General features: G+C 41.6%; 1 protein-coding gene across 1 annotated transcript in view; it reads left to right on the top strand.

Annotated features, from left to right (window-relative positions):
- The first annotated feature begins 5,089 nt into the window (after positions 1-5,089).
- Positions 5,090-26,027, top strand: part of ZFX (zinc finger protein X-linked) — a 48,517-nt gene continuing 27,579 nt past the window's right edge. Inside the window, 2 exon segments of the mRNA XM_037512600.2 lie at positions 5,090-5,193; positions 23,797-23,882. Coding sequence (XP_037368497.1) covers positions 23,825-23,882 — 58 coding nt within the window. The 5' untranslated portion in view covers positions 5,090-5,193; positions 23,797-23,824.

Here is a 26,027-nt window from a genome sequence, read left to right as displayed (position 1 = left end):
GGATTCACCAGAGACAGAGTGGGGAGCAGAACAGGCAGACTTACTGAAATACACTGCTGAGGGGAGCAGCAGGCGAGGCAGGAGAGGTCTGCTGCACCATGTGAGTATCTCCCTGGCCAGCCGGGGATTGAACACTTGCTGCAGAGGCTGCAGAGAGCTTCACAGTGCTGTGCTTAACCCCTTGCGCCACCAAGGAGGCCCTGGATTGATATGTCTTTTAAGTCTGTTCTAATCCATTGGTAGAAAATTGGAAGTAACTTCCAATTTTTTTCCTTCCAATTTATTTGTTGAAGATAGCAAGACCCCTGGAGTCTCCTACCATCTGGATTTTGTTGATCCCACCCCTGGTTTCATTGATATGTTTCTTTGTACTCTGCATTTCCTTTAAATTGGCAGAACTGAGCCTTCTTGGTGGCACAGGGGTTAAAGTCTCAGCACTATCAAGCTATCTCTATGCCCCGTGGCATGAGTTCGATCCCCGGCCAGGGAACTGACCCACTTGGCACAGCAGACCTCTCCTGTTTTGCCCACTGCTCCCCTTAGCAGTGTATTTCAGTTGATCTGCCTGTTCTGCTCCCCCTCTGTTTCTGGTGAATCCTCTCACCTCCCCACACCTCTGGCCCACACCCCAGCTCTAGTATGCATAAATAAATAAACAATAAATAAATAAATAAATAAATAAATAAATAAATAAATTGGCAAAGCTGGAGTGTTGATCAAATTCAGGTTTGATTTTTTTGATTAGTGCCATTCTGTACTTCCATCATAAGACACATGTCTGCTGTAACTCTGATTAGCCACCATTGATGATGATTGCCTAGATCTATAATTCATTAGGGGTTGCAAAATGGTGATATTCTAATTCCATCAAGACTTCTTCATGTATTAACTGAAATGCTTCTATTAAAAGAAAATTCTGTGTATCTCAGAGTTTGTTTTGTTTTGTTTGTTTGCTCTGTTTTTTCATTTGCTGCACCAATTTACATTCCCACCAACAGTGGACAAGAGTTCCCTTTGCTCCATATCATCACCAATACTCATCTCATGTCTTTTTGATAAAGGCCATTCTAACGTGTGAGGTGATAGCTCATTGTGGTTTGATTTGTATTTCCCTAACAATAAGAGATAATGAACATCTTTGCATGTGCCTTTAACCATCTATGTATATTTCTTCTTTGACAAAATGTCTATTCAACTCCTCTGCCCATTTAAAAAATTGGGTTGTTGTGTTGTTGAGTTTTTTTTTTTAAAGATTTATTCATGTATAGAAGAGTCGGGGTGCAGGCCAGAGATGCAGTGGGTGAGAGGAGAGTATCTGGCTCATCTTATGCTCTCCTGCTGCAGCCAAGGAATCAACCATTTCTTCCAGAAACTACTTCCTTTGGTGGAAAATTGTATTTAGAGGCACAAATTGAGTAGAAGAGATGCTCATTAGTACTGGTCATTGTTTCTAGGCCTTTCATACTGATTTCCACCTCCTTAATGGAGCTACTTTGTTTGCCTTATCCTGTGATTTATGATCCATGAGGTAGAATGTGGCTATTGGTGACTTTCAGGAATTAAACAATGTCTTATTCAACTAAAGACTCCTGTGAAAAATACTGTTTGAAAATCACCTAATTGTCAGTCATTGTTTATTTTAAAATTATATCCCTAGGGGAGGGTGTGTAATTTAAAGACTAAGATTAAAAAATCTTACCTGGCATTAATTATAGCCTGCTGAATTCCAACATGATGAAACTTGCTCATATTAAGATACGTATAAGATAATTTAAGTGTCAAGTGTCAGATAAATGGTCAATTTTTATAGGACATGATTAATTCAATAAAACTAGGACCTTTCAAGGGGAAAGTAAATATTTTCTAATCTTTGGGATATAAAGTAATGAATTACCACAACGTTATTAAAGAAGGTCTACATTTCACATAAGCTAATAATTTATTGTTTCCTATTTGAACTTTCATCAGCCAGTGATTGTAAAGTCAACAACATTTTTTCTTCTTCCTCCTCCTCTTCTTCTTCTTTTTAACAGCTTCTTTTCTAACTAACCTTTCTTTGGAAAAATGATTGAAAAGCCTTGTATTATTTCTGGCTTAAAGACCTATAAACATGTCAAGGATTTTTAGTTAAGTTATTAAAACACTGTCAAAACCTCAAGTAGATGCTTTTTAACTACCTGATGTACAATGAAGGAACAAATAAATTTTAGCACATAGCAAAAATCCTTTTCACTGCTTTGAAACCAACTATTCTGTTTGAAATGTTCTGCTGGCAATCTCCCTAAATAAAATTCTCCCTTTACTGTATATTTATTTAAGTGAGAAAATGAAAACATTCAAGGATGTTTTCATTCTACCATATACAGCTTCCTTACTTGCAGTTCCTCAAGGGTAAGCAAGCACCACATCTTTTACTCCCTGTGCCCAGGGTTCTATATGTAGGTGCTACTAAAACAATGAACAGAACTATCAGTACAGGTAGTTCTTTAAGTGCCACTGTCTGATGCTTGATCATTTAGTGCTTGATTGCCAAATGCATTCAGTGATCTTAGGTGTCCTCAAGATCCAATTGTGAATATTTCCATAAACCATATTTTGTATTTTATTATAACACTGAATAATTCCTAATCTCTGCAGTTCATACTTCTTTGCACCTTCACTTTCCCCTGAGTGTTTTATAATATTGAGTGCACTTCTAATAATTTTTTTAATCATACATTGTTCTTTACAGCCTTCCATAAATGGATTTGGAGTACAAACTACTTTCCGTTTTGTGAAAACTCAAAAAAGGCATGGTTGATCACATCTGTACAACCATCTATAAAATAATCTCTATGGGACTTCCATAAACGTTTATCTAATATAATTAATAGAACTAGGCCATATTTTCCTTGTTTCCCGTCAAAGTTAATAGTTTTTGTTTATGAAAAGTAGTTGTGAAGGCTCTTTAAAAGTGTCAGTACCTAAACTATTTTGGTCTTCTTTGTTTTTATTTGAGCTTTTAAATTGAGGAAACATCTTTTTCAATTATGTTCCTTGGCACTCTTTTCTTAAATGCTTTATATTGGTTGATTAGAAGTATTCGATGGTAACGGTGGAAGAACCAACAATAATGTTGGCATTAGGTTTTTGCCTTCATGCTGCTTACAGTTGCACGGATGATGAAACCCCACTCTTGACATAACATACCACTAAATGGAGGCCCTCGGGATGTACTTATATGTTGGTTATCAATTTTTTCAAAATTATATTAGAGGCCTCCCTGGTGGCCTAGGGGCTAAGGCTCAGCGCTATCACCTCTACTGCCAGAATTTGATCTCCTACCTCCCTGGCCAGGGAGCTGACCCACATATGATAGGCTTAGCAGATCTCTCCTGTCTCACCTGCTGCTCCCCTTAGCAGTGTATTTCAATCTATCTGCCTGTTCTGCTCCCCACTCTGTCTTTGGGGAATCCTCTCTCACCACCCTCCCTACACCCCAGTTCTTCTATGCATAAATAAATCTTAAAAAAAAAATCCCACTATATTAATATGAGCATGCAAGCTAACTTGAAAAACATATTTTATTTACCTTTCTGTGAAGTCTATATCACAGCCCAATGGAATTTTCTATAAATGATGAAGACATTGTCATTTATCATTTTTGGAAGAAAATTTAATGACTTGAAAAAAAAAATCAAAGCTAAAGTCTTGAGAGGAAAATTACTATCCAGCATTCTTAGACATTTCTTCTTACTGTGCCGTGGTTTTTTTTTCGAAAAAAATTCTATAATTGTTAGATGTCTGAGGGAAAGGACAACTTGTATTGTGGAAGGTTTAAAAAGTTATGGCAGGAAAACTAAAATACATGGCCTCTACTTTTCAAGCCACTATGTTACTTGCTGTGTAACTTTTGTGTTCTTTACTGTTCAAAACATTTAGTCCTGAACCAAAGAAATAAAATATCCAATTCTGGATAAACATCCCTCTATTTAACTAGTAACTTTTAAACACAGCTTGGGTCCCAAGTTCAGTGTGCAAAGAGCTTAAAAATGGAAACTAATGAGAACGCAAAATACACATTTTGAGTTGATAAATACGTATTTTCCTTCTCTCCGAAGTCTTTTAAACTTTAGAAGCCTTGTTTAAGTCGTTTGTAAAAACCAGCCATACCCAATTCTGCTACCTTTCTACATTTATTAAGGAATGTGAAAAATTCACTATTTATGAAGCGGATTACACAACTTACATTTCACAGTACCCAAACTGAAATTATATAGAAAATACACATTAAAAATCGCTGATCATTGCAAAGTGTGAAACCAGTGTCAAAAGGTAACACTTTTCCTCACTTTGCCCCTACAAACTAATAGAATCCGTTAGAATCGCTAAATGCTTACTTAAAAAAAAAATTAAATTGTTTGGTAGTTGCTCTAGGGTAACCGTACTCCCCTTTCTCAAGCCCACACACCCATTTAGACTGGCAAGCCTATTTTCATTTTATTTCAAACATTTTTTTTTTGAAGCGAAGGCAGGGGACGGCGGGGGTTGCTAAATTTATCTTCTCCAGCCACGGGGATGAAGAAAACACATTTACTGCGGGCGGGGGTCTGAGGGCCTGCAAACAACTCGAGCCGGCGCCTCGGCCAGGACGGGCGCGGAGAGGCGGTAGGTCTCCGGGGGAGGGCCCCGGGGGCGGCCGCGGCCCACGGGAGATGGGGGGGCGGCCAGGCCGGGCCGCCTGCCTCTCCGCGAGGTCGGCCGACCGCGGCCCCGCGCGGGCTTTACGGCCGAGGCGGCGGCAGTGGCGCGTGTGTAGCGGCGGCGGCGGCGGGCGGGAGCGCGGAGGAGGTGGAAAGAAGGGGGGCGCTGTCACGGAGACTCGGGCCGCCGGAGACCCCGCCGCAGCGAGGCCACAGGGCTCCCCGGTCGCGGGGCGTGAGTGGCGCCGACCGGGGCGCCAGGGGGACCCACCGGGCGGAGGAGGGGGCCCATCTACCCTTCCGCATTTTCCTGGGTCTCTCTCCCGGGCGGTGACGTGACGTGCTGACGGCGGGCCCGTGCCGGGGAGCTGGGCCGCTTTTTGTCAGCTCCGAGCTCGGCCCCTCCTCCCTCCCTCCGCCCGCCCCACCAGCCGGAGCCCGGCCCAGTGCTCCAGAGAAAGGCCGGCCTGCAGCACCCGCCACCGTCGCCGACCGCCCGCCTGCCCGTCCGGTGAGTTCCGGGCGCCGCCGCGGCCGTGGGGCCTAGCGCGCGCGCAGCGGCCTGGTCTCGGCCTGGTCGGCGGCCCGCGAGGCGCCCTTCCGCGCTAGGCCGGGCCGTGTGGCGCGCCGCGCCGAGCAGGCCCCGAGGAGGCCGCAGTTAGGCCCAGGGAGGAGCCCGGCTGCCCCGAGCGGCGGCGGAGGCGCGCTCCGTGAACTGGCGGGGGTGGGGGAGGGTCGCCCGGTGCCCCGGGAGGCGGCTGAGGGGTCTGGGGTCGGCGCCGCGGCCGGCCCGGGGCCCCGCGCGGGGCCAGGCCTGGCAGGGAGGCGAAGGCTGCAGGCGTGAGGTGAAGGCCGCAGGCCGGCCGGGCCGATTTTCGCTATGTAAATATCGGCGAGGGGGGAGGGCCGGGGGACAAAATGGCGGCGGCTCGGCGCCTGCTGCAGGGGACGACTGAGGGGGTTGCCGGGAGGGGGAGCCGCCATCTTGAAGGCGGCGTCTGAGGAGAAAATTCCGCTACAGCCCGTGAGGGGGGTCGGAGAGCGGGCGGCGGCGGCTCCGGTGACGGGTCCCGGAGGCCCCGCACGGCGGCGTGTGCGCGCGGAGGGGGCGTGCTCGCTCCCCACAGCGGCCATTGCCCTCGCCGCCATGATGGGCGCTTGGGCTTCAGGCGCTTGGCGGCAGCGCCACCTTCCTGCCCGGCCTCCTGCAGCCAGCCCCGTGACTGGAGGCAGCTTCCGCTGCATTTCAGCTGAGCTGCGGCAGGCGGCCGCCGCCGCCCGGAGCCCGCTCGCCCTTCGGCGCCCCGGAGGGCGGCCGGGCGGAGGAGGGCAGCCCCGGTCTCTGTGGGGACCCCCACTCATCGCATCTTGACCCGAGCAGAGCCCTTCGTGGCTTTTCGGGTGCCCGCGATGCGGCGGTTTCCCCCCGTAATTGCCTCGAGTGTCTGAAGAAATGAAAATAAAAATTGATTCAAAGACGTTCTCGCTCCTCTTTTATCCCATAGGGGGGACGGTGTAAATTTCCCGGCACGAAAACGGAGAAATAAAATGTTGGCGGAGGCTTTTATGCTCATTTATTTGGAAACAACTTTCTGGAAAGGTGCATTGGAGCCACTAGCGCTCCGTTGGCGGCGCTGCCCTGTGTTTTGAGGCGTGAGAAAGGGGCAGAAAGTTTCTCCCACACGGAAGCGCTGCCCTGCGTGGCGCCGCGTTTGCTGTGCCCCGTCGCGCCGGTGTCCGTCGCGGCGCCGGGAGTCTGGGGTCGCGTAAGTTCTGAGGTGGGATTCGGCGCAGCGGCCGCGACCACTCCAGCGGTCCCGAACTCGCGCTGGGGGTCGCGTCGCCGGGGCTCGGGGGGCCAGACGTAGGTGAGACGGGGCGGCCCGCGGCGGCGCTGCAGGAAGGGTCGCGCGGTGACGGGGCTCTGAGGGAGGCAGCGCTTCCACTTGACCGTCGGGAAGGGGTTCCTGAAGTCGGGACAAGTCGGGGTGACTGAAGGATGGGTGAGTGGGTCTCCCACATCGAGGAAAGGGCATTTCAAGGGTGAAGCGTGTTCTGAAAGCCGCCCGTGGTCACGGTTGGACGGAGTGCATTGGGGGAGTGGGGGGTTCGGGCTGGAAGAGGTAGATGGCGTCGGGAATGAGGAGGGGTGGGGGGGCGGGGGCAGGCCCGGAGACTCCAGGTCCTGGGTGGTGACAGCCCTGAGGGGGCTCCGGCTCCTTTGACATGTCCCCGGCGCGGGAAACATTTTGAAGTTGAGGACTCCGGGCGCCTCAAGTTGGCTGGTGTTGCCACCGCCTGCCCGATTAGCTCCGAGACTCGGAGAAGTGGAGCCGATCTTGCCGCTTTGGGCAGAGCGCTCTGCCCTCGTCAGCCTCGCCCTGTTTTCCGCCCGACGCCTCACTCCACACACCCTTTTGCTCAGGCTGCTTAGGATTCTCGGGGAGAGCGCGCAGGGAGGAGTTTCCAACTGCGCTGGACCGCGGCTCCAAATTACAGGGCGAGGATGCGGGAGACTTGAGGAGACCGGATGACCCCGAGCGGTGTTTTCACAAGTCGGTGTTAGGAAGTAGGTGGGAAGAGCGAGGACTGGAAAGGCAGCGGCCGCGAGGTGGCCCGGCTCGCACCCTGCTGACAGGAGCACCTTTAGGTTTGAGGGGTGACGAAGGCCGTCGGGTGCTCCCGTTTTGACCCGAACTTGGCTGGCCCTGACCACCCGGGGAATGTTTCCTAGAGTTTCCTATCCCTGGGTCTTTCCCTTTTCCTAGACCGCCTCAGACGGGGGCGGTGATGCCCGGCGGGAGGAGGGCGCGAGGAGTCTCGCGCCGGTCTTGGAGGCCCGAGGTGTAGGAAACGGAAGAAGGCGCGCGTGCACGCGCGCGCGCGGCCGAGAGCTGCGACGTTAGGCGGCTGTGGTGGCTGGGGGGTGGGGGGGGTGTTGTGCGTAAACAGACTCCAGAACCAGTCGCCGGCGAGCTTGACGACTGGGACAGACACAGAAGAGCCTGAGAAAGAGGATTCATTGTCTGCTGCCCACACCGCACAGCGGCAGATGGCCCGGTGCCGCGGGAGTGGCTGTGGAAGGTTAAGGCTGAGTTAGACTCCAGTTCTAGACTCGAGAGGAGGCGTGTGTCCTTGAAAAGGGTGTTTATTTGAAACAGTTAAATATAAAAAACTCTTTTTCCCGAAACGGTGGACCTCACGATCGGGGAGACAGACCGGATTTGCGTAACCGGACTCCCTGATTACCTGACCTTGGCCATCAGAGGCGTTAGTTTTGAACTTCTGTGTGTGTTTCAGATAGATGCAAGTTTCCTTTTTAAAAAATGTGCTCACAACGCATAAAAAGTTTTTTTCTTTCCCTGTTGCTTTTCAGAAATGCTTACCCTGGCTGCCTTCAGGCTGACATCGTCGCTGCTGACCTTGTTTGTATTACTTGTGTTTGTGCACCTTGGCGATGCCAGACACTTTTTCTCCCTCTGAAACTCCTCAACTCTTCCCTGAAACCTCACACTCGGCCGACGACCTAATCTTTTACTTAAACCCAAGGATTGATGGCCGTCTGCTAAGTGCAGTTTCCCTCTCCGCTTCCTGCTCTCCCCTGCCTCTACCTCGGTTTCCCGTCTTGGCCAACTGCAGGAACAGCTGCCGGCCTGAGCGCCCCGCCCGGCCCCAGCCCCGGGGAGCGCGCTGTCAGGCAGCGCTTGCAGCATTGCCCTCACTCCGTGCTGCCTTGCCCTCCCGCTCGGCATGCCCAGGTTGGCTCGTCTGACAAAAACATCACCTGCTTTCTCTTTCCTTTAGACACGACTTGTGTTTCTTCTCATCCCCCTGATTCCTAAATTCACTTTCGCCCCAAATTGGGAAACTGTCTCGAAGCATGTCAGCGGGTGTGCCGTCTCTGTTCTCTAGGGAATGTCTTTTTCCCCCCAAGTCAACCCTCTATCTTTCCTTGAGTCTTCCCCCCTGATTTGGTGGGGTCCCTTATCATGCCCTCTCTCTCTAGTTTCTGTCCAGCATTTTCAGTCGCTTAGTGACCATCCACCCGGGTGTCTTACTGACCCATAGCGGATGTCCACTACTATTGATTGAAAAATCCCTGTTTAAAAACAACAAACCAACCCACCCCAGTCCTGCTTCTGGTTTTCTCTCTGTTATGGCACCATCTTTTCTTCCAGCTTCATTCTTGTCTGTGTCATACAGCAATGTGGACAGCTTTGCTTTTGCATGTAACCAATTTCTGTTTATATTTTTGTCTTCTAAACTGTGGCTGTAGAGACAGGTTCTCAGTTATCTTTGGCCCCGAGCAGTAGCTGGCACAGGGGCATTATCTCTAAAAACTATCGTCTCAGTTATTGGGCACAGAGGATTTTATGTAGTTGACTAGTTTCAGCTCTTCAAGCATCTAGTCATAGTGTTCTTTGATCAAGGAATGTACCTATTAAGGCATCCCACATAGCTGAGTTAACCCCCCAACCAGGCCTCAGCTGATTTCAATAAGGCCAGCCTGTTCTTTTCCCAAACAATGTTTTGCAAAATCCATTTATCCTGTAACTATTTTACTCAAAGGGAGGTGCATTTTAAGGAAGCTACATGAAAAAAATATACTGAACATTTTACAATTAAGAAGTTTTTCATATTTACTGGAACATATCATTCACATTTACTTTATTACACTACTTTATTACATATTTGCTTCATAACTGATTATTTGTTTAAAGAAAGAAAACCTCACAGATCCAGTTAAAGGGTGACCCCCTCATCCCATTCCTGGCTTTCCTTTGCCAGAAGTAGCCACTGTCCTGATGTGTATGTACTGAAAACAGTACCAAGTATTGCTTTGTGGATTTTAACTTTACGTAAATGGCAACATACTGTGTGTGCTGAAAAATTTTTTTTCACTTAGCAGATACGTTTTGGAAAGTTATCCATGTTGTATGTGGATCTAGTTCAGTGGTTCCCAGAGTGCTCCAGGAATTCCCAGGGATCCCTAAGAATTTTTCCAACTGCATTCCTCTCTGCACTAGGCAAATGCTGTAGGGAGACTGCATGTCTCATGGTGTCACAATAGATTGAAAAAGAAGCAGTTATGGGAATCCAGATGTCCTCTGTCCTTAAAGAGATTTATAAAAATGCAAAACAATAGCACTCCTTTTCCTAATTATTTTTTTAAAGTTACTTAAAAATAAGCGTTACTCATGTTTACAACCGTGGGTTTATTATTTATGAATTGATATTTTCAAGTCTTGAATTTAATTTCTAATATAAATTTAGCTAGAGCCCACATTGACAACTCTTTGCCATCCTTCGTTTTTCAGAGGTCCTGAGACCAAGAAGTTTTTAAACTACTGAATATAATGTGATTTGTTTATCAGTTCTTGTGGTGTGACTATTAGGACATATGCTTTTTTCCAGCAGTTTTAAACAGTGCTACAGTGGACATGCTTATTGAGGGGTCTTCTCTTTTAGGGTTATGGAAGTAGAATTGCTCTACTGAAGAGTCTGTGTTTGTGTGCCATCTTTATGGGGAATTACTGGATTGTCAAATTGTTTTCATTTGACATTCCCATCAGCTGTGTATGGGCCTCTGTTTCTCTAGATCACTGTCAAAAGATTAGACTTTGCAATTTTTTTTAGTCTATTGGGTGTAGATGGTATGTTACTGCTGTTTTCATTTTGCATTTCTTAGATTACTAGTGTGATTGAGCTTTTTTCCTCTATGTATTTATTGGCTATTTGAGTTTTCTATGGGTGGTTTTTACCTTATCTTTGGCCCATTTTTCTATTGCATTGTTACCTTCTCATTAGTTTATGGATTTTTGTGTGTGTGTGTTTGGAATACTGATGATTTGCAATTATATATCCTGAAAATACTGATTCCCAGTCTGCTCATCTGTTAGCTTTGTTTATGGAATATTTTTTGTGTAGGACTTCTTAATGTGAGGGTAGTCGATTTTCTCTTTTAAATTTATGGTTTATTCTATATCTGCAAGGAATTCTTCTATTACCCCAAGGTTATAATTGTACTTTTTTTATTTTGATCAGTACTTCTGGAATTTTCCCCCCTCCGTTGGGTGATGTAGGGATCTAACTTTATCTTTTTTTATATGGACTTGCCGAGTAGTTAAGCCTTTCACCCACTGGTTCATAATGCAACTCCTGAGCTTAATTTTCTCACAAGTCCACATCTGTTTTTAGTTTCTCTCTTCTCGTTTCATTGGTCTGTTGAATTATATGTATAGCACTTTGATTTAGTAATGATAGCTTTATAACTAAATGTTAATATATGTTCTTTTTCTTTGGGGTTTTTAAAGCAATTTAAGTTAGTGGGCCTGGGATTTGAAGGCATGCTCTACTACTTTTTCATAAAGCTCTTGCACAACTTTTGTTAGAGCTTGTCATTTTTGTTGTCCTTGTGAATAGATGTTTCTTGTAGCTTTTCTACTTAGTTTTACTTGATGTATAGGGAACACTACTTACATGTATTACTTATGTAGCCTTTTTGAGCTCTTATATTACTGTAGTTCTTAGATTCTGAGGTGCACTTTCCTCCCTACATTTTAACATCTCTGGGGAAGAAAATAGATCTTCAATTGATGGTGTCCCATAACCAGTGTTGTCCTGGCCGCAGCCACAATGTAGTTATCATTGCCTGCACATGCACAAACTTGGTCAAGACTTCATTTTGTCATTACTTAAATGAGTGTGGGCATTGTTTTGTTGTTATTCATGACAAACAGTACAACTGAAGGCAGAAGAAATTGTGAAGTGGGTGTCTGACTGGAAGAAAATTGCATTGATAATGAGCATTTTAAGAAATGCTGTGTCACCAGTGCCCTTGTTGGCAGAGGACAGTGCTGTTAGGTAAGACTGAATAATGTTGAGTAGGAAAGCCGTCCATAGTGGGACCCTGAATGTGGAGTTTTAGGAGCACTTTACCAATTTCTTTTGCTTCTTTTTTTGATTTGATATGTCTAAATAAATCTAAAAGTTTTGTCTTGATAAGTCTAAAATGAAAATTCGGGGTAATAAAGTATGGCGTTAGTTTAATTGGCAATGTTTTTAGTTGTAGGTAAAATAAGGATGCATTTACAACTGATGTTATCTTTAGAGTAAGTGAAAGTGGGAATAATAGTTTATGATCCTTCTGTATTTTCTAAGTAGCTGTGTGTAAACAATGAAGTTTTACTTCTTTTCATTTCTTTTTTTTTTTTTTTTTTTTTGCCTCCTGTTTTCTATGGGTGTTTTTGTTCACTGCATGGACTAAAACTCTAGAGCAGTGTTGAATAGAAGCATTGATAAAGGGGATCCTTGTCTAGGTGCTTTCAGGGAGTGTTTCTAATATTTTATCATTAGTATGATATTGTAGTGGGTTTTTTGGGAGGGAGTAGGTATTATGTCAATTCTCTTCTACTTACCATTTTAGGGCTTTCCGCATGAATAGGAGTTGTTTTACTAATGCTGTATGCGTCTGTTGGTGTGATGCATTACATGCATTGATTTTCTTTTTTGCACTGTCTCTGGATTCCCTGGATATTTGCATCTCTTTGTTATTGTCATGAACTTTTACTTTTTCATTTAGTCTTTGCCTTGTTTTGATAACAAGATTATGCTAATTTCATAAATTGGGGAATATTTCTTTTGAAACAAGTGTTATGTGATAGAGCTGATCCATTTTTTGAGACAGTTAATTTGTGAAACTGCCTGCTGTCTTTGTGAGTTGATTTTGATTTTCTGATAATTTATTTCATGCCTTTTTGACTTTTACTGAGTGGTTTTTTGTTATTTATACAAATAAGCAATATTCTAAAAAATTTATATATTGGTATAAATATAGATTTCTCTAATGACTTTAAAATATCTTACTTCATTAATTTCTTTTTTCTGTTCTGTACTGCCAGTGACTTGCCTATGTTAAGACTTTTTAAATAGTTTTTTATTGATCCTTTCATTTGACTTCATGTGTAGGTCATTAATTTCTTTCCTTCTACCTTATTTCCATATATTCTGACATTAAAAAAAATTAAGTTAGAGGTTTAGCTCAGTAGTATTTAATAGCTGCTCTTCTAACATTTGCCTTTAAAATTATGTTTTCCTCTGAATTATAACTGTATGCTGTGATTTTTCCATGAATTCACTTTCATTGTTCAGTTCTAAATATATTGTGATTTTCGTAATTTTCCTATTGTCCATTGTATTATTTAGGACTTTATTTTCAGATTTATAAGTTTGTGGGTTTTTTTTTTTTTTTGCTGTTATCTAATATTTCTAATTTTTTGCATTATAGTTGAGGAAAATTTATAATTTCAAAGAACATTCAACCTTGAAGTAAATCCACCAAAGTATACCAAACTCTTAAGTGAGTGCCTCCCTGGTGGTGCAGGGGTTAAAGACACAGCACTATCAAGCTATTGCCAGCCACTGCAGCACGAGTTTGATCCCTGGCCAGCCAGGGAGCAACCCACTTGGTGCAGCAGACTTCTCCTGCCTTGCCCACTGCTCCCCTCAGCAGTGTGTTTCAGTAGATCTGCCTGTTCTGCTCCCCACTCTCTCTGGTGAATCCTCTCACCCACCCCCCCCCCCCACCTCTGGCCTGTACCCCAGTTCTTGTATGCATAAATAAATAAATCTTAAAAACAACAACAACAACAAAAACCCTTAGAGAAAGTACTACTGAAAAATGAAAGAATTAAATTAATGGAGGAGAGACAATATTCATGGATTGGAAGTGTCAATATTGTAAAGATGTTAGGTCTGATATATATTCAGTGCAACCCCAATCAAAATGCTAACCAAACTGCTTTTTTTTTTTGATAGACCAGTTCTCAAATTTATATAGAAATGGCCCACAAATAGCAAAGGCAATCTTGAAAAAAAGGTTGGAAGACTTTCACTACCGCATATGAGAGATTGATTATTATAAAATGATAGTAATTAAAACAGTAAGCACAAAGCCAGATTGATCAGTGAAACTGAATAGAGTGCAAAAGCAGACCTACATATATAGTCAATTGATTTACAACAAAAGTGCATTGGGATTTGATTGAATGTAAAGTTTAATTAAGGGGGAATTGATACTACTGATCCAGCATATTTAAGAGCAAAATTGATTCTTTCTATAGTTGTTTTATGTGTGAAAGACTATAGCTGGCCCTCTGCACCTGCAGGTTGTGAACTTTTTTCAAACCCCATTTAGTAGAGTTTTCAATCCTTATCAATGGACTTTTCTATTCTTAAATGTTACATAAAGAAGCTTTTGTCTTTAATTATATTAATTTTGCATCAGCACACCTTATGAATTCATATATTAATTTTTCAGGTAAGTTCCCTTGGATTTCATAGATCATTCTATAAATAAGTGAACATTTTCAAATAATACATATATTTAAAGATTTATTTATGCATACAAGAACTGGGGTGTATGCCAGAGGTGTGGGGGGGTGAGAGGATTCACCAGAGACAGAGTAGGGGGCAGAACAGGCAGATCTACTGAGACAGACAGCTGAGGGGAGCAGGGGGCGAGAGACAGGAGAGGTCTGCTGTGCCATGTGGGTTAGCTCCCTGGCCACGGAGCGGATCAACTCAAGCCGCCATGGCTGGTGATACCTTGATAATGCTGAGACTTTACCCTGCGCCACCAGGGAGGCCCCAAATAATATTTTGCCTTGCATCTCATTGTTTTACCTAATTGCATTGGCTGTTAGTTTCCATATAGTCTTAAACAGTAATAGATTAACAGACATCCTTCCTTATCTTAATTTTGACTTTAGAAATAATAGAGCTAGTGTTTTACCTTAGTTTTAGTACATAGCTTTTTTTTGCTACATCATTCTCCTAAGAACGTGTGCTCTAACATGAAGTAGCTTAAGTTTTGCATATACTTGTGTATTTTTTAACAGCATTATTGAGATGAAGCTGTTATAAAATTCACCCTTTAAAAATGTACAATTTAGTGGGTTTTTTTAGTAGATTCAGAGTTGTACAACCTTCAACACTAATTTTAGAACATTTTATCACTGCCAAAAGAAACTCTGTACTCATTAACAGTCACCTACACCCCCATTCCCTTGGCCCCCAGCAACTAACCATCTGTTTTCTGTGTGTCTGGGTTTGCCTATTGCATCTGGCCTCTTTTACCTAGTATGTTTTCATGGTTCATCCATATTGTAGCATGTATGACTTTGCTTCCTATGTTTTTGGAAATTTTTTAACTATTCAGAAAATATTTCTGTTACAGTATGACTGAGTAGTTTGTTTTAAATAAAGAATAGATGTTCCCAGTGCTTGTATAAATAAATAAATAAATCTTTAAAAAAAAAAAAAAAAAAGAATAGATGTTCAGTTTCAGTTTTTCAGCATCTATTGAGAAAATCAGGATCTTCCCTTTTGACCTGTTGATTTGGGCCATTATTTCACCCCATCCTTAAATTCTAGAATAACCATACTTATCAAGGTCCGCCTGTGTGTTTGTGTACATATGTGGACATATTTTCTGACATGATGAATCATATCTGCAAATACTTGACTTGGGATTAATAACCAAGTTTGTGGTTTGATTTCATTATTTTTGTTAATGTTTTTTGAAATGGTATATTAGTTTTGTAAAAGGAATTGAGAAAGCTTTCTCTGTTCTCTGGTACAGCTCAGATAGTTTTTGGGAAGGGAGGTTTTCGAAAGGGTAACAATAGACAACTTTCCCTTTCGTTCCAATTTCTTGGTGATTGGGCTTTCTATATTTTGTTGAGCTAATATAATTTGCATTTCCCCTCAATGTGTTAGCATAGAATTATAGAATATTTTCTTTTAAGTTTCTTAGTTTTTTCTGTATCTATATCTTGTTTTTCTTTCTCATTTCAAATTATGTTTGCGTTTCTCCCATTTCCTCTCTCTTTTACATTATTGTCTAGACGTATTTTATTTTCTCCCCAAGCCCCTGAAAAAGTTTGGTGTGGTTTTTTGTTTGTTTGTTTGTTTGTTTGTTTTTGGTATAAATTAGGTGGCTCCCTACTTTGCTACAGAGAATAATCATGGAATTAATGCTGCTGATACTCAACCTGGAGTTGACACTCGATAGAGTGTGCCCATTGTCGGTCTAGTAAGAAGGAGGTGTATTGCAAACCAGTCCCTGCATTTATCCAGCCTGCTTTTTTTTTAATAATTAAAGGATTTATAAAGTTATAGTTAGAAAACATGCTGCTAATTTGCATTAGCAAAAAAGTTGGTGTAAAAATACACCATAATTCTGCAGTTGTCAATTTTTGTTGTTGTTGAAAGTCAGTATTTAAAATGTACAAAAAACATTGTTAGTGTCAACAGAGAGTTTGCAGGACCTCACAGACCTAAAGTAATGTATTTGGGAAAGGCAATAATAGGAAGCATGTTTTTATGTAGGTGAGGAAAGTATAGGGTCAATATTAGCCAAGGTATGGTTACTAATAATGTCTACTAATTTTAAGAAGATTCAGAGTTTAAGAATATTTAAAGTAGTTTAAAAACTACAAAGTTGCATCACATAATTTTTGTAACTGATTATTAGAAAAATGAGGAAAGTGCTTATAAGTTTGATTAATGTAATATGAAATTGAGAATGCTTTTAAATGGGACAAAAACCCAACCCAAAATTCTGATGTATTACTAGAAAGATTTTCTAAACAAGGAGATGTATTGTTCATTAAGAAGGAATTTGATTAAAAAACAAAAGCACTGGGCCTCCCTGGTGGCGCAGGGGGTTAAGACACAACCTATGAAGGTATCCACAGCCACTGCAGCACGAGTTCAATCTCCAGCCAGGGAGCTACCCACCCACATGGCAGAGCAGACCTCTCCTGATTCTCCTGCTGACCCCTTAGCAGTTGTATTTCAGTCACCCTGCCTGTTCTGTTCCTCACTCTGTCTCTGGTGAATCCTCTCACCACCCCCCCACCTCTGGCCTGTACCCCAGTTCTTGTATGTATAAATCTTTAAAACTAAACAAAAGTACTTAACTAAATAACAGCTATGGGAATAACCAGTTCACAAATGAATGAGATGCCCAACTTTAGGAAAGATGGAAGGTGTGAGAAAAAGGAAAAGGGTAAGAAAATAGTTTCTGATAATACCAGTCTTTCTTCATCATATACTGCATTTTTTTTTAAAGATTTAATTTTATTTATACAAGAACTGGGGTACAGGTCAGAGGCGTGAGAGGGTGAGAGAATTCACCAGAGAAAGAGCGGGGAGCAGAACAGGCAGACGGACCAAAGACGCTGCTGAGTGGAGCAGCGGGCGAGACGCAAGAGGTCTGCCATGCCATGTGGGTTTCTCCCTGGCCAGCCAGGAATCGAACCTGCACTACAGAGGCTGCGGACAGCTTCACAGCATGGTGCTCAATCCGCTGCACCACCTGGGAGGCCCCATATCCTGTATTTGACAGTAATCAACCTTTTAAAAAGTTTAGTCCTGACAGTTTTAATTATTCCCTGTATAATGGGTGCTGTAAATTAACTTATACTTAATATTATATCATATCATTGTCTTCAGCCTTTGGTTATATCAAGTATTTCACACCATAGTGCCCCTGCGCTGAAGGTAGAATACTTCATTGGAAAGGAAGCATGTGACTAGGATGTCTATTCAAAGTCTTGGCAAAAGCTTTTAAACTACTTTTTAAAAAATTTCACTACAGAATCAAAAGGAGTGATCCAAAGAGGTGAATTATACATTATGATGCACATTAGAATGTTATGTAATGAACATGAATTAATAAATTATTGAATGCACTCTATGGCAATATTTTATTAAGGAGACTATACTGCTGTATGTATTAAAAACTAGTTAGGAAGTGTATGCATTTCCTGACATCAAGTTACAGTCTTAAGGTATTTTAAAAGTGTAGTGCTTAGTGTTTGTGCACATCAGCAATTAAATTCAGAGGCTGTTTTAGCAACTCAATCTGAGCATGGATAGAGGCTTTAGAAAAAAGGTAAAGACTTGTCATTTTAAGACCAAATTTTAATAGATTTTGAAAGCATGAACTCTTAAACTTTAAGAGACAAAACCTTGAAATCATTGATTGGCTCAGACAGATTTTATGAAACAACTAATCTGTAACAAAAACTTGTCATTTGAATTTTTGAACAAAGTATAGGAAAGTTCCAAGTAGGATAGGGTAGGAAGGACAGGACTCTGATATTTACAACAATAGCATTTTCTCTTCCTGTTCTTGACAGAGGGTATTAAAGTTTGCTTGAAAATAAAATATCTATTCTTATGGAGTACAATTTGAATTAAAGCTTTTAGTTTAATGTTCTCATATATATCACTTACCTTATATTCGAGTGGTTGGTCTGTCAAATATAAGTTACAGCCTTTCACTACTATTGATTTTTTTAGATTCCTGTCTCTGGTTTTTACATATTTTCATGCTGTTGTATTTGGCATTACATACAGCTTATTAATGACTTTAAATTCAAGGTAGACTAGAGAACATACACATTCCCTTCCTTTCAAAATCACAGTGAAGGAGAAATATAAAAATAAATACAAAAAAAAATCTAAAACAAGAAAATCTGAGATATATAATATTCGCAGGCTGGACTATGATGAACTTCTGCTTGAATAAAGCAGTTGGGACTCAGTTAATGGCAAAACCCTTAGTGAACTTGTGGCGCTATTCATAAAGTTGGAAGGACCCTCCTCAGATTGTCAATCTGCATTATCTCAGTGTCAAAAGCTGGGACCTCCTAGGAGAAATAGCAAGCCATGAGCACGCAGAGACAATTAAGAGCTATGAAAAGCAAAGCTATTTATCTATCAGTGTAGATGTTTCTAGTGTTTTCCATCCTGAGATAACTCCAGAAATTCAGCTCTCCAGATTGCAAATTCATCCTTAGGAAATGTCAGAGTTGGTACTGTGGGGAACGGTGGTGATGGTGCTTTAGGTCACTGGTAGGACCCCTGAAGGATTGTAGACCTCCAGTGTCTGGAAGATGGGATACTCATTCACCTTTAAAGGAAAGCCTGGCTGTTTCCCGGGAACTGATTCTAGACAGGACTCCTGTGGTTAGAACTTAGGGAGACAGGACTCCTGTGGTTAGAAGTTCGGGTCATTGCTAGGCAAGCAGGGGCTCTCACGCGGGCTGAGGGGTGACACAGTGGACCCTCACTGCAAATGTGAACGGGCAGCCGAGAAGAACCCTGCCTTTCAGCAGTCGGGAGGAGAGGACCAAATTCAACCAGCCACATCATGAAACAGCAGATGGCAGTTTAATGCAGGGCACAGAATAAACTTTACATCCTTAGAGATATTTGCAAAGGTATTGTTACTGCCAGAAAAGGGGGAAAGAGTGTGGTGAAAAAGAAACTAAGTTTATTTTAGAGTTAAAATAGTGGTTTTTTTAAAAATAAAAATTCAGAGGATGGAGTGAAGATCAAATTAACTAGCTTTGGAGAGTTTAGAGAGTCTGAGACTGTAGAAAGACAGAGATAAAAAATATGGGAGAAAAGTTAAAGCAGTATGGAGGCTAGACTTAAGAAATTCTAATAAGACTTAATAGAGGAAATGGAACTATAGAAACAACAGAACAAAATCCCCTGAATTCAAGAAGGACTAAGTCTTGAGCATGAAAGAGGGCCCGCTGGGTTCTGAATGTAAGTAAGATGACCAGAGCTTTTATGAGTGTAGTAGCAGTGAAAATAAAGAGGATGTGATACATTTTAAGAGTGGCTGACTGTGAGACACATTAAAGGGCAGAATTATTAGGAAAAATAAGATGTAATTCCAGCTTTGAATATTAGATATCTGGAGAAATTATGACTAACATTAAATAATATGAGGAGAAAATTGGAAAAGGAAGTACAAGAGGGAAGACAATTAGGCTTTAAATGTAAATTTTTGCCAGTTTCAGTTTCCCTCTAAGAAAACTTGTGTTATGGACAGATCTGCTTTTGTTTGCCTTTCCTGCAGCTTGAGCAGTTCCTTCTTCCAGGTATGGTTCTCTGAGCTTGATTTAGGAAGAGGAACTAGAGTCAAGTCATGAAACTAGAAGACAAGGAGTTTTGGGAGACCCAAAGCAGAAAGGTGATTCTTGTGTGCAAACAGCAAAGAATATACAGACACCCTGATAAGTTGCCCAAGAGGAAGATCCATGAAAGTGTTTAGGCATCCAAAGATATAAAACAAATAAATTATATTCATTTTCCCTAGCATCTAAGACATAAAATGCCAGTGTTCTACCTGTTAACTTTGTGTGGTATTTTGGTTGCTTTATTTAAAGACTGGAAGGAAGTGTTTGTGAATATCCCGAGTTTCTCTCAACCCCTTCCCTTAAAACTGTACGTTTTTCTACTGTGAATTCTTCCACAGCATTTTCAGGATCATCACTCCTGCAACCGGGAAGGGGATATTTTACTGAACTTGAGGTAACAATAGGGCCACCTCATATTTTGAGAACATTTGATAATCAGAGTGAGTGTAGTAAGTGTTCACCCAAGTTGTTACAGATTCTTGGTTCTCAGGAACGTTCTGCTTATTTGTCTTCAGATTCAGCTGGTCTGCTTGCTGCTTGCAGTAAAAGCACAGGAACTTTTAGTTACCTTATCAGCTTACTTGATCATAATCCTGAGAACTCTTCTGAGTAGGTTCCATTCTAAGAACATGGTTTCATTCTGATTGTCAGAGAATTAGTTCTAACCCCACGGAGTTTATGAAGTAGAAGTGTAGTTATCTCTGCTTGGAAGAGCAAAACATGTTTTTTCACTAGTTTGAATTTTTATGATAAAACAGAGGGAAAAAATACCCATCAAAGCTATTTCTGACAGTTTCAAAACAGTTACCACTCACCTAAGTCAACATAAAATGAGTGGACATCCTTCATTTGAACCAGGATATCTGTTCAGAAATTGTGTCTGATGTAAAATGCTGGGAATAATAGCCAGTGAGTCTGTTAAGTTATCTTGGGTTAATATTTTAGAGCACCTTGAATGTTGGGGGGAGATGCTGAAGCTTTCTGGGGGGGGGGGTGCAGGGGAGGTAGGAGGAGGGCGTGGGTGGATTAAAGCAGAGCTTCTTCTGGCTTGTTCACTGCCTCTGGTTGGAGGAAGGCCTCCCTTGGGGCTGGCCCCAGTCATGGCTGATAAGGTTCCTGGTCCGTTGTGGGAGTGGCAGACCCCAGCGAAAGGCCAGTCCAGTGGCTATTTTTGTCCTCTGCAGATCAGGAAATTTGAAGCTGAGAGTGAATGGTGACAGTGAGAAAAGAAAGGGACGGAGTCCTGAGAAGTTGTGAAGAATTGAAGAACACCGGCCAGCCTGGCAGTGTGAGCAGGCAACACGACGAAGGCCAGAACCTCCATTTCAGGACAAAGTTGGGTCTATTCTGCGGAAAATATTTGGCAGACATGTAATGGAAGAGTTGGGTGCTACCCTGAATGTGTGGATTTGGGGATTATTTTTGTGTGAATGGTAGTTGAAACCATGGGAATAAAGAGAGGAGGGCTGAGGGCACCGCCCTGGGTGAGGCTGCAGGGAGGGTGAGCCCAGGCAGAGTAAACAGCAGGTGGCAAGAGAACTGGGAGGTCTTATTAAAGAAACTTCTGAGGAAGGGGAAAATTTCAAAGTGCAGAGGTTGATGATCTGTCAGACTCTAATAGAAATGCCAAGGAGGATGAAGACCCAGAAAAGGAGTTACTGTGCAGGCTGAGAATTTTAACTAAGAGCTGGTGGGATTGGGTTTATGGAGATGTGGGGAGAGGCTTAAATACTGTTGAGAATTCCATTTATTGCCTTCTTAATTGACAAGTTCATATGGTAGTATGTCATGATGCTTAGAGGATTCATTTACATTTATCAGCTTGTAATTATGTTTTTTAAAGGGGGAGGGAAAGAATTATATGGCTGGAGGCAGTTTTGGTAGGGAGAAGGCAGTGATAACTTAGAGCTTTTGCGTGTTCCTTTTTTTCATGGTTGAAAATATTTTTTTGTTTGTTGGTCCTTTTAATTCAAAGCAGTTTGAAAAACTACATGAAACGTTCTCTTTCTTGAAGATGAATAGATGTCTCAGAGTTGACATGTTTAAATCTGTTCGTGTTAATTGAGTTTCTCATGACAATTTCCTTAAGTGTATATATGTATGTATATGTTTAGCATCTGAGAAATATAACTAATGTCATTAGGCATATAGCAAATAAGTACAGTAAAAGTACTGTGGAAATTCAGGGGAGGGAGAGGTTAATTGCAGCTTTTTTGTGTGGGGGGAATGGGGTTGACGGGAAATTCTAAGCAGAGATAACAAGAAGAAAGCATTCCAGGTAGAGGAAACCTGGAGCCAAATATTGGGGTCTTACAGGGACACTGGGCATTTTTGTTTGGTTGAAGTGTGTGCTTGCAGTAAATGTGGGGCAGCACATGAAGAAAAGTTCGGGGAGATAATGATGGAAAGATGGTTTGAATCTGAAACTTAGAAGATGGCTAGAGTTTGAACTTTATTTGGAGGCAGCAGGGAGCCTTTTGGCATTTTTTGAACAGAGGAATTATAACACCTCGCTGATGCTTTTGAAAAATGTCTCTTGTTTCTGTTACTTGGAATGCTAATAGAAGCAGTCAGCATTTTTATAATCAGCAAGAAACGATAAAGGTAAAAGAAAGACAAGAAAGTAGCCATCAGGAAAACAAGGAGAGATTTATGCACCATTTAGAATATGAATAAATCACAATTCCTAATGTTCATTCTTTTGAAACCTTGTGATTAGTATGTAGTATATGAATTTATTGGTTAATTTCTTTTTGGTGTAAGCATTTGGCTTTCACAGAAAAGGGAAAATTAAGGTTGTTGCGAGGTCTTGCCAAAACTCACGACGGATCAGGTTCTGTAGCTGGGCCTCAGAAAGGTCTAGAACCAGGAGACGAAAAGCTATTGGTATGCCTCCCTTTCTGTTCCCTCCATTCTTTTTCTCAGGACATTCACTGGATTCTTTTTATTTGTAAACTTTGTCAACTAGTCTAAGCTGAAGTTGGAAAATGACTTTCCTCGGCTCCTATGTTACAGCTGCAGGAGAGAGAGAGAGAGACCCACACATGGACACACACACATACCACAAACGCAACACCCACCACTTTTACTCATGGTTTCAGATTTTTAGGGCTAGAACTTTGATTTTCTTGCTCTCAAAGAAGAACTTATTTTTATCACTTTATAGCTAGTGCCAATCAACTATGGCCAGGAGAATATAAATATACTGTGGGAATTTTACTTCTCTAGAACAGAGGGTTAGTTAAGAGAGGTCATCGTAAGTTAGGAAGAAATCCCAAAGGGTGTTTCCTATAATTACACACTTTAAAATTTACCATTGTTTAATTTATTGGTTGAAAGATAGAAGACTACATTTAATTTAAAAAAGTAATATGAAAATTGAGCAAAAATTTCCCACCAGTAAGCTAAGGAGTGTGTTTAAGTTGGCCCTAGAGCAGTTGTCCTTGCAGGAATGTGAAGTATAGGAACTGAGAGGAGACGGGAGTGCTGGGGTTCTGGAAAGGTTTTATGGCTCGATCTGGAGATTTATGCATGTGTCAAAATTCATCATGATGTGTGCATATGATGTATGTAAACAGTATCTCAATTAAAAAGTCTAGGCAAAGTTGACTTGTTTGACATAACTGCCTTTGCTTGTCCTATAGGTGCCCATATATCACTGGAAATCAAATAAGTTCCCTTTTATTTTAGGTAGATGTATATATTTTTAAAGATTTATTTATGCATAGAATAACATAGAATAACACCTCTGGTGTAGGCCAGAGGTATGTGGGGGGGGGGGAGTGAGCGGATTCATCCGACAGAGTGAGGAGCAGAACAGGCGGATCCACCTCAATACACTGCAAAGGGGAGCAGCGGGTGAGATAGAAGAGGTCTGCTGTGCCATGTGTGGGTTAGCTCCCTGGCCGGGGATCAAACTCAGCCATGGCGGTGACAGCGCTGAGACCCAACCCCTACATCACCAGGGAGGCCCAAAGAGATGGATATATATTTTTGATAAGTGTTCTTCTGTCACATCATTTTGAGTATTTCAGAAATGTTAATATGATCGCATTTCAAACATATAATACAAAAAATTTAATGCTTGGTTTACTCTTCCCCTATTTCAGGAGCTGTGACTGATGAGAATTAAAGGCCATGGATGAAGATGGACTTGAATTACAACCACAAGAGCCAAACTCATTTTTTGATACAGGTATAACTACTTGGGTTGTTTCACTTCTCAGCTACCAGATTTGGAGTTGGTTGTCAAGTGGACAAATTGCTTAGCTTCTTGGTATTCACACTTGGGTATCCTGTCATTTTGTCAAGTCTGCAAATGTTAAAGTGAACATATTATTATTTTCCTTCTAAAAATTTGGCTCCCTCAAAACTATTTTCCCATATTCTTGTTCCTACAGCAACAGTATAAAAACCTTAGTGTGATCCTCACGTATTCTCTTCCTGCCCTGTTATATTATTGAGTCCTGTTATTCTCCCTTTGAAAATATTCCTTGCTTACATTTCTTCATTGTACTTCCTATCACATACATATACTCTATCATCTCGTTCTTAGTCTGCAATAACTTTAAAGTTATTTTTCTTACCTTTAGCCTCTTTTATGTAGCCTACCAGTCAGAGTGCTCATCATGAAATGACATGTGGATAATGTAATTTCTCAGTTTTCCATTGCCCAGCAGATAAAGTATAAAACTAAGGCCCTCCATATTCTGACCCCATCCTACTTTTACAACCTTGTCTCTTAAAAGTTGATAAAAGGAGCCTTTTGTTTCAAGAAAATGGAATCTTACCTCACTCCCCAAACTCTACAAGGAAAATTAAATTGATGAAATTCTAAAAATAGGAAAAAAAATCAAAATTTTGGATTATCCATGGGTCCTTTTATGTAACATTGTAAAGTGGTTGCACTAGGCTTTATAATGTAAAAATTTTTTTGTGTTACACTAGCTACCCTTATAAGTTTTGATGAGTTTTCCATTGGTCTTGGAATGATCATATTGCAGTATATTAAAGCAATAGCAATTGCTTTTATCAAGATATTGAATATTAGTGATTTTTAATTTAATTTTTTTCTTTAATCTGTTGGGGCTATATACATATTAACAACTTGGGATGGTCTTTTGACTGAGATTTACGTTTGATAATACCAGTTTGATAATGCAAAGTTGTAGTTCTTCGTTAGAATATAAGTATAATGTGCTTGTAAGAATACTGAGTTCTTTGGGGGAAAATGCACACTAATCACTGTCTTAATCTTGCCACTCGCAAGCCCGAGTCATGGCCTAAGTGGTAGATTGAAGGGCTGTTGTGTTTTCGCCCTGATTGTTAACACTTATGGTGTTTGTTTATCTTTGAGCAAGTCACTTAATCTGCCAGGGCCTCCGTTTTCAGATGTCCTATTAATAATGAAACCTCTCATTACAGTTTTTCAGAACACTTCCCATACATTCCCATTTGATCATCACAACAGTCCTGTGAGGTATGCATGGCAGATACTTCTGTCCTCATTTTACTGATGAGGAAACCGAAACTTAGAGGTTAAATGACTTGCCCAAGGTCACAAAACTAATAAGTGTCCAAACTTTATTCTCTCATTTAGATTTTGTAACCAGTGTTCTTGCCACTAAATACTTTCATCTCCATGTCTGCAAAATGGAGATTACAGTGATCTATTAACTTGATGTTGATATTGAGATTATCGAATGCAAATTAGTATAAAGCATTTTGCAGAAGTTCTATAGAAATTACAGCAAATATATGTATTGTTGTTTCTAGATAATAATTAAGGTGGATATTAACTGGCTTTAAGATTTCCTACACTATTCAAGGTTCTTTGGCCCTTGTTGATCATTTGTGTTTGTTAAGCCATGTGTCTCTCTGAGGGCCTGGCCAGTGACATACAGTCATTGAGTTAGGCAGCTGCTTGGACTCAGCCTGTTCTGAGTCACACCCAGAAGCACTAATCGACTGAATAGCTTTTTAGGTAAGACTTGTATGAAACTTCATTTGCTTTTCTCTGGATCAGGAGCCAAGATACTGGATTTGTTTTGTTTTCCTTTATGTTATATTTTTGGCAAGGATGTCTTATTTCAGTTCCCAGTTGGGGCATTCATTCAGAGTAATATTTACCGAGCACCATAATCTGTGTAAACTTGTGATCTTGGGGAAGTCATTTAATCTCACTGGTCTTCAATTGATTCACCCCTCTACCTTTATTTCTTAACTACAGAGTGGGCTAGAGTAGGGTTTCTTATATGCTGAGTAATTGTCTGGGGGGTTGGGGGATGACTGGAGGAGGCTAGTTGGAGGCAGAACGCCCTTGTAAATTTAGGGCAGCCCC

The sequence above is a fragment of the Talpa occidentalis genome, unplaced genomic scaffold (assembly GCF_014898055.3).
Source record: "Talpa occidentalis isolate TD23 unplaced genomic scaffold, MPIMG_talOcc4v2.1 talOcc4.15, whole genome shotgun sequence".
Taxonomy (NCBI): domain Eukaryota; kingdom Metazoa; phylum Chordata; class Mammalia; order Eulipotyphla; family Talpidae; genus Talpa; species Talpa occidentalis.
The sequence above is the reverse complement of the archived record's forward strand: the minus strand, read 5'-3'. Positions and strand labels throughout refer to the sequence as shown.